This window comes from Vipera berus (assembly GCF_964194415.1).
Source record: "Vipera berus genome assembly, chromosome: Z".
Taxonomy (NCBI): Eukaryota; Metazoa; Chordata; class Lepidosauria; order Squamata; family Viperidae; genus Vipera; species Vipera berus.
Genome location: NC_138205.1, coordinates 80,481,486 through 80,496,339, shown reverse-complemented (window position 1 = coordinate 80,496,339; position 14,854 = coordinate 80,481,486). Strand labels below are relative to the sequence as shown.

At 36.1% G+C, this 14,854-nt stretch overlaps 1 protein-coding gene across 13 annotated transcripts in view; it reads left to right on the top strand.

Annotated features, from left to right (window-relative positions):
- The window catches only part of ATP2C1 (ATPase secretory pathway Ca2+ transporting 1), a 57,736-nt gene that overhangs the window by 12,454 nt on the left and 30,428 nt on the right, over positions 1–14,854 (top strand). For 11 of the 13 annotated variants that reach the window (XR_014028610.1, XM_081345048.1, XM_081345049.1 and 8 more), the window contains 7 exons: positions 3,243–3,353; positions 5,116–5,232; positions 5,965–6,054; positions 7,933–7,968; positions 9,706–9,767; positions 11,303–11,411; positions 14,389–14,544. Coding sequence is in view for 12 of the 13 variants with exons in the window: in XM_081345051.1 (XP_081201177.1) it covers positions 3,243–3,353; positions 5,116–5,232; positions 5,965–6,054; positions 7,933–7,968; positions 9,706–9,767; positions 11,303–11,411; positions 14,389–14,544 (681 nt within the window). In the remaining variant the exon portion in view is untranslated. Of the gene's footprint in view, positions 1–2,079; positions 2,151–3,242; positions 3,354–5,115; positions 5,233–5,964; positions 6,055–7,932; positions 7,969–9,705; positions 9,768–11,302; positions 11,412–14,388; positions 14,545–14,854 lie in introns of all 13 variants that reach the window. The other 2 variants (XM_081345053.1, XM_081345054.1) reach the window with 2 other exon arrangements.

The window sequence follows — 14,854 nt, the reverse complement described above, 5'->3', positions numbered from 1 at the left end:
GTCATCATCTGGCGGACAAAATCGCTCGGATCCGGACCGGCCTGGACTCTGACTGGGCAGAGTCTGATGTGGAGGAATCAGGCGGTCTTGAGCATGTTATCTGGACTGAGTTCGACCCTGTTTCCCCTGATGATGTGGACAGGATCATGGGGAGACTGAGCTCCACCACCTGTTTGTTGGATCCGTGCCCCTCCTGGCTAACTTATGCGGCTCGGGAGGGAACACGAGGCTGGTTCCATGCAGTAATAACTGCTTCTTTGAAGGAGGGTGTCTTCCCTGCCGCCCTGAAGGAGGCGGTGGTGAGACCCCTCCTCAAGAAGCCTGCTTTGGACCCGGCTGTTTTAAACAACTATCGTCCAGTCTCCAACCTTCGCTTTCTGGCGAAGGTTGTTGAGAGTGTGGTGGCGCATCAGCTCCCTATGTTCCTGGAGGAAACTGATTATCTGGACCCGTACCAATCGGGCTTCAGGCCCGGACACAGCACGGAGACGGCATTGGTCGCACTGGTGAATGATCTCTGGAGGGCTAGGGACAGGGGCTGCTCCTCTGTCCTGGTCCTATTAGATCTCTCAGCGGCTTTTGATACCATCGACCATGGTATCCTGCTGCGACGTCTCAGGGGGTTGGGAGTGGGAGGCACCGTTTTACGGTGGTTCTCCTCCTACCTCCAGGGCCGCTCGCAGTCGGTGTTGACAGGAGGGCAGAGATCCGCCCCGAGGTCTCTCGTTTGTGGAGTTCCTCAGGGGTCGGTTCTCTCGCCTCTCCTGTTCAACATCTACATGAAGCCGCTGGGTGAGATCATTCGTGGTTTTGGGGTGGGGTATCACCAGTACGCTGATGATACCCAACTTTTTCTTTCCACCCCAAACCAACCCAGTGATGCCCTCTCCGTGATGTCCCGGTGCCTGGAGGCGGTTCAGGTCTGGATGGGGAGAAACAGGCTTCGTCTCAATCCCGCCAAGACTGAGTGGCTCTGCATATTGGCGTCTCGGGTTAACCATGTTATTCCACCTCTAACGATGGGGGGTGAGGTGTTGCCCCCCGTTGATAGGGCTCGCAACTTAGGCGTCCTCCTGGATTCACGGCTCAATTTTGAAGATCATATAGGAGCCGTGACCAGGGGGGCTTTTGCACAGGTTCGCCTGGTGCGCCAGTTGCGTCCCTATTTGGACCGAGACGCCCTACGCACAGTCACTCATGCGCTTGTGACCTCCCGTTTGGACTACTGTAACGCTCTCTACATGGGGCTGCCCTTGAAGACCACTCGGAGGCTTCAACTGGTGCAGAATGCGGCCGCGCGAGTTGTAATGGGGGTTTCCCGATACTCCCATGTAACACCTCTACTCCGCGAGCTGCATTGGCTTCCGGTTGCCCTCCGGGTGAAATTCAAGGTGCTGGTTATCACCTATAAAGCCCTACATGGCCTGGGTCCGGGTTATTTGAGGGAACACCTGCTGCCGGCATCAAACGCCCTTCGCCCAGTGCGCTCCCACAGGGAGGGTCTGCTCAGGGTTCCGCCGGTGAGAGATTGCCGGCGGGTGACACCCAGGGATAGGGCCTTCTCTGTGGGAGCGCCTGCCCTCTGGAACCAGCTGCCGGTGGAGCTGAGGACTGCCCCCGACCTCCGATCATTCCGCCGGGGCCTGAAGACCTGGCTCTTTGAGCTCTCGGGCCCAGACTGAGGAGGAATTTTTAATTTGGGGTTCTTTTTTAACTGACTACAGGGTTAATTTAATTTCTTTTTTAATTTGGTTCTTAATTTTTGTATTTTGGATTTTTAATTCCCTGTAAACCGCCCTGAGTCCTCAGGGAATAGGGCGGTATATAAATACAATTAAATAAAATAAATAAATAAATATGTGCTTTCTTGAGCAGGGGGACCTTGTGGGTGCTGCAGGATTTCAGTCCTTCACGGCATAGTGTGTTACCAATTGTTTTCTTGATAACTGTGGTCCCAGTTGCTTGAGATCATTGACAAGATCCTAGGTTGGATCTCTCCTTAACAAGCTTCCACCCATTATTTCGTGTCCTGCCCTCAGAAAACCTAGAGAATAAGTCATTTCCTCTTCTTTGTGACAGTTCTGCAAGTATTGGAAGACAACTGTTGAAAGAGAGATCCAACCTAGAGTAAGGAGAAATTATGTTACAATGTGAGCAATTAATCAGTGGAATAGCTTACTCCTGGTATTATGGGTGCTCCATCATGAAGATTTTAAAAATAGAATAGACACCATTTGACTGGGATGGCACTCCTGTGTTGAGCAGGAAGTTGGACTAGAAGATCTCTTATCACTACAAGCCAAAATCATAAAACTGTGTCTCACTTTCTTTGACCACGTTATCAGGCCATCAAAGAATATGGTGGCTGAATACCATCAAAGCTGACATCAACCAGAGAAAAACAAAGAAATAGTTCAGGATTGGAAGAGGTGGAAAGGCCTGGCCCATAGAATTGTGTAGAATTGAACTTGACTGAATGGATAACATCATTACATTATTATTAGTATACTCTTATTAGTATACTATTATGTATTTGCCTGTGAGCTGATTTCTATTCATTTGTCTGTAATTGAAACAAAAGCCTTATAAAAATACAGGCTCTTATATAGTGATCTAGTAGTTAAGACACTGGATTTATTGACCAGAATGTTGGCAGTTTGAGTCCTAAGAACCATGTGAATGGGTGAGCTTCCGTTCTTGCCCCAGCTCCTGCCAACTTAGCAATTTAAAAGCATGCAAATGAAATAGATAAATACTTACCACTTGGGTGGGAAATGTTCTGTGTGCCTCGGCATATAGTCATGCAGACCACATAACCATGGAAGTGTCTGGACAATGTGGGTCCCTTGATTAGGAAACAGAGATGAGCATCACCCCCTTAGAGTTGGATATGACTGGATAGGGAAAAATGTTTTGTATTATGCGTTAAGTTGGTCACTTATTTAAAACAATATACTAATTGCTAATTAGAATTCATGTTTAATTTATGTTGTTATAATATATATAAAATACAATTTGGATATGATTTAATTTTTTAAAAAGATATTGAAAATTTACTCAGCATAGAATAATGTACCGGTATTTTTAATGCTCTTGATTAATGTGTTGGTACTCAAATCAAAAGGAACACATAGTTCCAATTGATAGTAATTTTTGTTTTTCTGGATATTGTTTCTTTTTGTAATTTACTGGAGTAACTGAACTATGGTATCTGGTGATATGGATAGCTCCTTGTTTTTTAGGTTGCACATTTTCAACAGCTGCCTAAGGATGAAAATGAAATAATGATTCCTGTTCTAACTTCCAAAAAAGCAAGTGAATTACCAGTCAATGAAGTGGCAAGCATTCTTCAGGTAAATAACAACTTGAATATGTAAATAGAACATTTTCTTAGCATGTTTTAGTATTTCTTAACTTGGTATGTCTGATCAATTAATAATTTGTTAGTTAATCTATTTCTTTATGATGCTCAAATAGTGCTTTGGTTTGCTAAAAATATTTCAAAGACTATCTTTTTATAGTTGATTGATAAATATTGATTTGTATATTTAGATTAAACTGTATTATATATAAAGCAGATCCATTTTGAGTTTTTATGAGAAGTGGTTTAGTCTTGTTGGAAGAATTTTGCTTTTAAACTATCATGCTCAGCTTGATACAGAGATTTGATACTATAACTCTTGATAATTTCAGTCAGTTGGGACTATTGATTGCATCTGGGAATGGAAAGAGCTGCTTTAAGAAATGGGATAATTTGTGGCCGTTGACTTGCCATGGCCATCTTGCCATGGCCAACTTGCCACAGTCAACTCACCGCAGCACAGCTTACCACGGGACAATTCAAGGTGGGATATCTCAAGAGAGGGACTTCTAAATTGAAAAGGTTCAAACGTAAAGTAAGACAAGGCTTGCTGCAATTCACTTGTCCCTCTCTTGAGTTATACCAGATTGAGTTGTCCCGTGGCAAGACCTACTTTAAACTTACTGGTCACAACTTAATTGTATTGTTAATTTAGTAATCTAAACCACTATTTCTCAACTTTGACAACTTTTAAAATGTATGAACTTCCAGAAGTCCCCACTCAGAACTGATCTACACTGCTCATTTGTTAAAATATTAAAATCAGAAGAGAATCAATGAATTTTATTTACCAAATGTCATATTTTCTGATTCACTTTTATATATCAGTTGTGGTGTTTTAAGATAAAGGCATTTTGTCATCTAGATGGGTGTCTGTTTATTTTGATTCTCTCTAAATGCTCTTTTCTGATTTCTGATGAATTCATACTAAACAATATAGAGATGGCAAGTTGAATGAATTAATTGCAGAAGCAAGAAAGCTTTCTAAATATCTGCAAAAATTCTATTTTCCTACCCATAAGGGATATCATATTTGATGTCAAGAGGGTCTATAGGAATAGTATTCTAGCAGCTTATCTGCTATGAGAACTAACCTCCAAGATGGAAGATTTCTGATGGAGAAGGTATTGGTGGCTGAATAGCCTGTGTAACATTGAGAGAAGCCCAAAGATCACAGCAATAAATAATAATGAAAGTGGATGTGGTTGGGGTCTTATATTTATTTTTGGTTTGGGAAAGGAGTGTTCATTTTTAAACAGTTAATAAGGTTATTTTAATATTTTATGGTGCAAGAGCAAATTACTTTCAGAAATTATATTCTGAAGAAGCACCAGGTGTTAGAAAAAAGAGATTTGGAGGCTGGAAAATACTCTCCCCTCCCCTGCACGGGCAAGTTCACATGATGGAAATTGGATTCAGTCTCTTGAATCTCAAATACAATGATGCTTTATTAGTCTAGTAGAAGAAAGTGAACATTAAGTCTTTTTGTTGGTAAAAATCCAGCAATTCAGGAATAAGTCTTCATTGTTTGTTTTAATAATAGAACTTCTACTGTGTCATTCTAATTCTTAAAATACACAATAATGAAACACGTTTAGATAAAAGAGTTTTACCCAGGAATACTATGTACACAATATGGCTTTTATGGAATTTTACTGTTTTGATTGTACAAAAAGTATACACTCACATGAATGTGTAGATTAAATACATGTGTTAAAAATACATATCTATCTATATATAAATATATATTGTAGGCTGATATTCAGAATGGCTTGAAAAATTGTGAAGTTTGCCATAGAAGGGCATTTCATGGTTGGAATGAATTTGATATTACTGAAGATGAACCACTATGGAAAAAATACATTTCTCAGGTAAGAATCTTTCCAAAAACACTTTTATTATTTTAAGTATCCAAATGAGCTGACTTCATGCAAGCTAAGAAATGCTGGGATCAAAATCAGCTAATGATGTTGTAATAGGATGACAATAAATGGAGAAATGTATTTCAACTGATTTAATTTTCCAAGGTAGTTTCCACCCACTATTCAGGCCACTTTAGGATTGGATTCCTTGAATATTTCTTCTTCTCTTTCAAAGCTTATTTAAATAAATATTTACAAAATATTTTTGATTATTTTATTTATAAATGAAATTCTGATTAATTAGAAAAGTGCATACAGGTAGTGCTCAGGTTATGACTACAACTGAGCCCAAAATCTTTGTTGTTAGGAGAGATATTTGTTAAGTGAATGTTGCCCTGTTTTACGACCTTCCTTCCCAAAGTTGTTGAATAAATCACTGCAGTTGTTGATTAGTAACATGGTTAAGTGAATTGACTTTGCTTGTTAGAAAAATCACAAAAGGGGATCACATGACCCTGGGACGCTGCAACTGTCATAAATATGAGTCAATTTCCAAGCATCTGAATTTTGATCATGTAACCATGGGGATGCTGCAATGGTCTTAGCTGTGAAAAACAGTCATAAGTCACTATTTCAGTGCCATTGTAACTAAACAGTCACTAAACAAATTTGTTGTAATGGTGATTTTTTTTATTATTCCAAGATATTTCTGAAAAAAATATATTTTTCCTTTCTCTCTAGTTTAAAAATCCTCTGATTATGCTCCTCCTGGCTTCTGCAGTCATCAGTATTATAATGCACCAATTTGATGATGCCGTCAGTATCACTGTGGTAAGATTGTCATTTTGCATTTAAATGAAGAGTGTAGAACCTTTGATAAAGTTCCTTCAACCTTATCTGTCGTGGCCAGTCGTGATAAATAATGAGAAATGTAATTCTAGCAATATCTAGGGGGGGTGCTATTTCAGGTCCATGCTTTAAATAAACACAGCCCTCTGTATGTATGTATTTCGTTTTTCTCAGCTATTATTTTCAAGTTTTTTGCTTTAGATCAAATGGAATTGCTTTGCTTTGCTTGCCATCCCAAATTGCTTTGTCCTTTTTCACGTAATATGTTTTACTGAAACATGCATTTTAACTAGCTTTAAGAAATGGTATCTGCTCAGTTTTCTCTGTATTTAGAGATCAGATAGATAGATAGATAGGTAGAGAGAGAGAGAGAGAGAGAGAGAGAGAGAGATAGAGATATAGAGATATAGAGATATATATAAAGAGATTGTACAGTATATCTGGTACTTTGAGGGATGTCTGTTTTCTCTCCAAGCTTTTGGATTGTATTCATGGCAAAGTAAATTTTCCAAATCTTTTGACTATTACTAAATATATTAAAAATATTTTTAAACTGGTCCCATTGTAAGGTTTTTAAATTTAAAGAGAAACAAATTCTCTGTGCATCTGCATTTCTTCTCATGTAACTATATTCTTCCTTTGATCGGTGATATATTAACTCTATGGAATTATACAATAGTGATCACATTATTATTATTATTATTATTCTGTCCTTTTTTAAAAAAACAAAAACAAAAAAACCTGTTTCTCCTGAGTAAGATAAAGCTGTTTAAGATACTGTTACATTACTCTCCTGTTGAAATGGAAACTGTAACAATAGTATTTGAATATAGTTTAAATCAATTCTAGAACTTATGGGATAAGTTGGGCAAGGCTGATGTACTTTGCCTATCTTTCTCCTCCTCTTCTGCATTGACTGTGTATCAGCCTGTTTGTCTGGCCGCATCTTGCCAATATACTATTTTCCCTTAGCTGCTGTTGCTGATGTCTTTAAGTGCAGCATATTATTACTTCATGTGTGTAGTTTCCAACTGATGTGTTTGCCTACCCTTCGCTTTTCCCAGCAGTTTCTTTTTTTGCCTGCCCAAAGATTTTAGCAGCAGCTGAGGAAAGATTGAAAAAAAAGCCCAAAGAGAGTTGGTTATGATATAACCAAAGCTAAGGGCATTGGCAGAGCTATCCAACCAGCCTTTCTCGTCGTCTCATAACATTCCTTTCCCTTCCTTCTCTTAGTTGGCATGAGTAGATACCAGTGTCTCTAACTTTTACTTACTCTGCCTTTCCTTTAATACTTCTGCTCATGTCTGGACCAAGACCTTTATGTCTGAACAGATTATATGGAACCATGCATGGAATGGTTCATATGTGACGTTTTGCATAGTAGCAATTTTGGAAACTAAATGTTACATCTAATTAAATTACAGTATGTAGCCTAGTTTAAAATGTAGATGGTATAAAAGAAGAACATGTGCATATTTTTCATTTGTTCATTTTTTTTTGGAATGATACCAGATAAGAAACAAATCTTCATCTGGATATCAGCAAACAATAAAATCTGGAAAAATGTTTTTGGTTTTCATAGTATACATCCTTTAATGATGTGTCCCCAACTTTGTCTTTTGCATAAAAATATTATTAGACACATTGTAGAAAATTCAAATATATTTGAAATAGTTTAAGATAGTTAACCAAAAAAATAGTATGTGAATAATGATGTAATCTAAAAGATCCCAGAATTAATTCATATATATATATAATAAAATACATGATTCTTGCACATGTTTGTTTAGTTTGCATAGTATCTAACACATATTTACTTATTTGCTAAAATATAAGTAGTATTTATCTTCTTTTATACAGGCAATACTTATTGTTGTTACAGTTGCCTTTGTTCAGGTAAGAATTTCTCATTTACTTCTGTTATGTATTTACAATTGTTATGGCAAAACATTTAGGAGTCTATTTGTAAGTTGATTCTTTTCCTATTTCCTTCTTTTTAATGTGTTTATATCTCTGAAAATATACATATGTATGGAAATATATCCAGCAGACTATACAGGAAAGGAGGGACTAAATTTACCAATGTTGCAATGATAACATTTTGCTTGCTGAAATAAAGAAATGTCTAGCAAAGAAGAATTTCCTTTTGCAACCTATTAATAAATATGTTTGGATAGGACTCACAATTGGAAAGATATTGATCTACTTTTTCTGATCTGGATTATTGATGTAAATCTGAGTCTGATACACACACACACACACACACACACACACACACACAGAGAGAGAGAGAGAGAGAGAGAGAGAGAGAGAGAGAGATATTATACATGCATATACAGGTAGTCCTTGACTTACAACCACAATTTAGCCCAAAATTTCTGTTGCTAAGCAAGACATTTATTAAGTGAATTTTGCCCTATTTTATTACCTTTCTTGCCACACAGCATTTGTTAAATTGAAAACACAGATGTTAAATGAATACGGCTTCCTGATTGATTTTGCTTGTCAGAAATTGCCAAAGGGGATCACATGACCCCGGGACACTGCAAACTTTCATAAATATGAGTCAGTTGCCAAGCGTCTGAATTTTGATCATGTGACCATGGGGATGCTCTAACAGTTGTGTGAAAAATGGTCATAAGTCACTTTTTCAGGGTTGTTGTAACTTTGGTCATTAAATGAAATGCTATGTCAAGGACTACCTGTAGTTATATTTCGGATCTTATAATTAGTGTCTGAGTTTATTAAAAAATACCTCCTAGATTGTAGAAAAAGAGTATTGGGAACAGAGATAGTCAGCTGAGTATGTTGTTACAGACACATTCTAATTGAAACTGAGAAATTTAGCTTGAGTTCTCAGGTGTTCCATTCTAGCCCCAGATTGGATAATAAAATTGAACAAAGGGAATATTTGGGAAATGGAAGATTAACCCTCAGAGCTTAGGGTCATCTTCTTTTTCCCATGAGAAATTCCTCCAGGTTCACCTACAGCAGTTTTCTATGCAGTATCTTTTTATTTCCATATTTGAGGCAAATGTAGTGTGATGTTTATCAACACTTGGTAATCCACAGATACCACTTTTCCTAATAGGCATGTAGCACAGATTGTAGTAATAGCCATGGTGTACGAAGGTACACAGGATACTAGTGCTACGTAAAACTTCTGGATGTCATTTTTTTATTAGGCCACAGAATGCTAATGCTGCCCATAGTTTTTGTCAAGTAATTAAAGTGAATGAGGACTGATCTTCTGGAGGCAGTAATAGCATTCAGTGATGCAGTCTATTGGCCTCTTTACCCAAATGGTGGAGCAGCCTGGAGTGGAAAAGTCAGTGTGAGTCACATGGGATGAGCTGGGCAGTTCACTCCATTGCTCCAAAGAAGGCGAGCAGCTGCCATAAGAAAGTCACATGGAGTCATATGATTGAACTAACCTGGGAGGATCCACTATAACAAAAGAAAAGGAATGAGGCACAATTGTGGATATATTTAATACTGGCCCTTAGGGGAAAAAAATCAATTAATAATTTTACACATGTGGAAAATAACAGATCAGCTACGGAATTACAGATTTTCAGAAATCTTGTGCATATACCAATGTCTGGTCTCTAATTTCATGCTTTGTATTTGCAGGAATATCGTTCTGAAAAATCTCTTGAAGAATTGAGTAAACTTGTACCTCCAGAATGCCACTGGTAAGGAGTAGCTTCTTCTAGTTTTAGACGTACGTGACATGTCTGAAAATGCACATCTAATTTCATGTGCAAAATGGCTGAACCTGTGATTTATTTGAGTTGGCTTCTATATAGCAGTAATTATTTTGATGATTTCAATTTACTTGTAAAATGTAATTCCATCCGAAAATTACAGTGAAGAATAGTATGAAATTTTATTTGAAAATAAATTACAAACAAGTTCTCTTTAAATAACAGGTTTTTATGTTCTTGTGTCATTGAAATAGTGAATGCAGACATTTTTGAGCCACAGATGATAACTGGCCTTTTTGAAAGGGGAATCTAGTTTGTTGAAAAAGTACATATGAGCAGAGAAATATTTCATAGTTATATAAATAAAAATGTACAATCTTTCAAATGTATATTATTTTTAAGGTTTTTCTCATTTATATATAAACAATTGCTGGAATTTGTGGCTATTGAATTATGCTCACTTGGATTCAGACATGCATATCTTAAGTTCCATCAATTTGTATGAGTCCACTCAACCTGCTTTTAATCCAACCCTCTCTAAAATTATTTTTATAGAGATTCCATAGGGCTACACCTGGCCATTGTTTTAATTCTGTGCAATAGAATTTATTTAAAAATCTGGCAAATTATAGATGTGAAAAAATATTGTGCAAAAAACACATTATCTTTTTAATTCTCATCATTCATGATGCAATTTTTTTAAAAAAAATGAGAACAAAATAGTTGGCATTTTGATTTCTGTTTATATTGAATAGAATCTCAGTTTTTGCTTGAAATGGAACAAATAACAGCTGAAAGGGAAGTTGTTTAGTATAGCAAATCAAGCATATTTTATCCAGAGGTATACATACAGTAAAGGCTAATCAAAGATTATAAGTTGAATTTTATTTTAATTTGTTAAAGTTAGGCATTGCCTAACCCCTGACTGACTCTGGGCAGCTTACATAAAACTAAAGAAAATAAAAGATACAATATAAGTAGAAATGTTTTTTTAAAAAAAGAAGGGGGTAAACAAAATGATAACTCTGGCTAACAACACCTATACATGCAAATGTATCTGACATGTTTTAATCACCTTAACTCAAAGCTTTGGAAAAAAGTCAAGTCTTACTAGCGCTTTGCTTAGTCCAGTGAAGAAGCACATGGATACTCTCTCTATCTTTACTGTAAAGTTACATTAACAGAATCTTTCTAATCTGAAAGTATTCTTCCCCTCCTTTCCTTCTACTCACTGGAAAACTAGTAGGGGTCTAATCTAAAATGCTTCCCACATCCCCACTGTTTCTCGAGAATGAGATACCTTTTGCATGATAATTGCCTACTCTGTGACTTCCTCCTCTCTTCCAAGGTCATTCCCATCTACCTCTATAAGTTTTTAGGGCTTTTTAGAATAGCATCAGGATGGGAATAATGTACATAGTTGTCTTATTTAGCTATTAAATTTAAAGGTATTTTCTTTTTAATTCTTAAATGTGAAGGAATAATATATTCTATTAGGTTTTTATCTATTTGTGTTTCTCCAGTGTTCGAGAAGGAAGGGTAGAACATACACTTGCAAGAGACTTAGTTCCTGGAGATACTGTCTGCCTATCAGTGGGTGATAGAGTTCCTGCAGACTTGCGCTTATTTGAGGTATGAAATCAATGACTTAGTAAATAATAGAACTGACTTCTCTTTAAATTTCTAACAATGTGCATGCATAAGCCAATTTTAATAGATGAATGCTGTAATGTTGTATCAAGTAAAAATGTAAGACTAGGAGCTACCTTATACTCCTTTTGTGACTATTGATACTCCAATTCTATTACATTTTCATCTGGTGGCTTTATGCGACCCTGGAAATATCAGATGTGATTATACTTATAAATAATTGGAAACAAGTGGTGATAACTTACCTAAGGTTTTAATTTAGAATGTTTAGATGAGTTAATTGTTGATTATTTTCAAGAGTTTCACTTTATATTTCAGGACAGAATGTTTGTAGAAATTTCACTATCAGACTTCTGGTTTGCTGAGGCAGCCGATATGGACGTCTGGAAGGCAAGCTCTGTCTTCCACGTTCAGTTTCGCTTCGCTGGGGGACCCTGTAGGGGCGACCAGCAAGGAGGGGATCCCCGTTGGATCGCGAGAGGGCAGTAGCTCTTCCGCTTGATCCAGGGCAGCCCTCCAAATCGGCGGACGAAAGACCGGCCATAACAATATGGCTCGTCACTGGCTGCAAACAGCCGAAGTCACACTTACCATCAGGCAATTTTAAGGCAGCGTGGACCAGACTGGGTGAGATCTACCTCTCTTAAATCTTAACTATTTTCTTTACCTGCATAAGCTGCCTTAAGTACTTTCCCCCCTGTGGAGAGGGAAGGGAGATTTTACCCCTCCCTCTAGAAACAGTGGCGACTGACTATCCAGGGGAGTTTAAAACATTGAAAGAATAACTTGATCCTAATTGGAATTTTATTTTTAAAAGTTTGTGGACTAAAAGATCTTCTTATTGAAGATTGGGGTTTTCACTTACAAGAAAGAAGCAAAACTGAAAAGATTATAAAAATTCAGATTCAAAAGAAAACTTTTAAGGGTAGGGGCGACATCTTGTGGCTAAACCTGATACTACAATTTGTTATTGTGTAAAAGAGACTTGGCCAGCAGCCCAGACAAATAGATAAGATTTATGCAACCTTGAGAGAAGCCCAGCTGTGTTCCTTTTTCAGTGAGAAAATCTTTTTTTTTTGCATTCTCTGATTGTGAAATTTTAATCTAATACATTACTAAGAAAATATGGATGAAGATCAAGAACAGATTCTTTCTATGTTAAAAGCAATTCATCAAACTATTCTTACAGCTATGGATGAAATAAGAGGTCACAAAAAGAACAAGATGTCAGGCCAGATATACAAGCTCAAACTTTGATTATATTTGAAAAATCAACTACACAGAATATAACGGAAAAGGTGGAACAATTAAAGATTATGACAGAAGATTCAACTGATCAACAAATAGAGTAAATGGAAAACCCAGAAAAGGGGCTGACAATATGGAAAAAGGAAAAGACTTTCTACATAAATCAGAAAGAACCTGACGATCAAGAAGAAGAACAGATTGAAGAGAAGATAAACAGTTCAGGACAACTAGGTTGAGATGGAAAAATAAAGAGACAATTTGTTAGTTCTCTCAAAAAAAAATGGCGACCAGATGGTTTTTTTCTACGTCAAATAATCTATATAACAATACAGGAAGATTTGTTTGATGACTCTAAAGCGTGGACATGGAAGATAATTTGGCAAAGAAAGCTAGAGTAAGACTGAAGAAAATTGGGGTTTTGGCTTACTTGTGCGAATTAAAATAGAATATATCCAAATAGATAAGACATGTACTTTGAAATATTAGACATTGTTATGAGATGAGACAAAGAAAACTGGTTATTTATAACTTAGAAATATAAATATTAATAGTTAAATTTGAACATTGATTTGCTTATAAAGGTTAAATGTAAAGGTAATTAAGATATATATAAGCTAAAAATCAATCGATGAATAAATATTTTTTTACCTAGCAGTAATAAGAATTATTAGATATGAGATAGTAGATATCAAGAGAAAAAGACAAGAAGTATTAAATGTTGAAATAGGAGGAATTTTGGTTACTAAATTTAAGATATATGGAAATTCCCAGAAAATAAGAATATTATAATGTATTACTAACTAGTTGATGTAAGATGGTGAGAACTCAAATAGATAAGGTGTGTATTCTGAACATTAGATCTTGTGGTGAATTGTGATAAAGGGAATTGGGTTATTTAAAATTTGGAAATTATGAATATCAAACATGAAATATAAATATTAATGGGAAACCAAAACTTGGGAAAAATTAATCAGGATATTGATTGTCTAAAAAGATGTTAAAACAACTAGGATATGTATAAACTAAAAATTATTGATAAATACAAGAAAGTTATTTTTTATTTAATTGATACAATAAGAATTGTACTAATTTAAAGATGAGACAGTAAATACTAAGGGGAAAAGAGGGGAAACATTTAATGTAATAGTTTGAGATCTGTACTAAAGATATTTGTATGTTATAGAATTATTGACCAACTCAGTCACCACGTTGCTTTTCCAATACTTAAATGTAAAACTAGAAAACCAATAAAATTTTCTTTAAAAAAAGAAAATTCACTATCAGTCCAAGAAGTCCAAATAGGTAGCTTTAATTTGAGTTATTCAGTCATTTTAAAGAGCTAACACATTGTGAATTTCCTAAGAACATTATTATTTTATAAGTGAAAAATTGAAAGTGAAAATATTTCAAAGATGGGATTTGTTTCCCAACATAATTTGTTAACTGGATTCTGATTATACATGTTTTCCTTTGTTTCTACAGTATGGTTTGTTAATAATATAAAGTCAAGGAGATAAAACCTAAAGTAAATTACCCTGAAATGTGCATTGGGGATCAACTGAAAAGACTTTCTTTAAGTAACATCTCCATTTTGCTTAACATGCTCTGTCCCCTAATAGAACAGTTAAGTTTCAAACGTGAATATAGCCCCCACCATTTTAAAAAGTAGAATGCATAATATAACTTTAATTTTATTTGTTTACTCTCAAAGGCAATTGATCTCTCTATTGACGAATCGAGTTTGACAGGTGAGACAACTCCAAGCTCTAAATGCACTTCTCCCCAACCAGCTGCTACGAATGGAGATCTCACATCAAGAAGCAATATTGCTTTTATGGGAACACTTGTTCGATGTGGAAAAGCCAAGGTAATTTTCCAATTTTACCAAACTAATTCTAAAAAATAGATCAGAGAGAGAATATGTATTTTTAAATTTCGTTTGCTGGAAAATATATTATGGATTCTTTCAGTTGCCTGTTTGTAATTTGTTGGAAATATTAAAAAAAATGAATTGTTCACAGCATTGTGTTAAATATATTTCTTTTAATTCAGATGGAGTCATGACACCTGAAATCTATTTATATAATGAATAATGTTTAAATCAATGCAACTAAGAACTTAAATGGAGCTTTGTATGTCAGATTCTGTGGAGTCACTTACCGCCTCTTGTTGCTGGG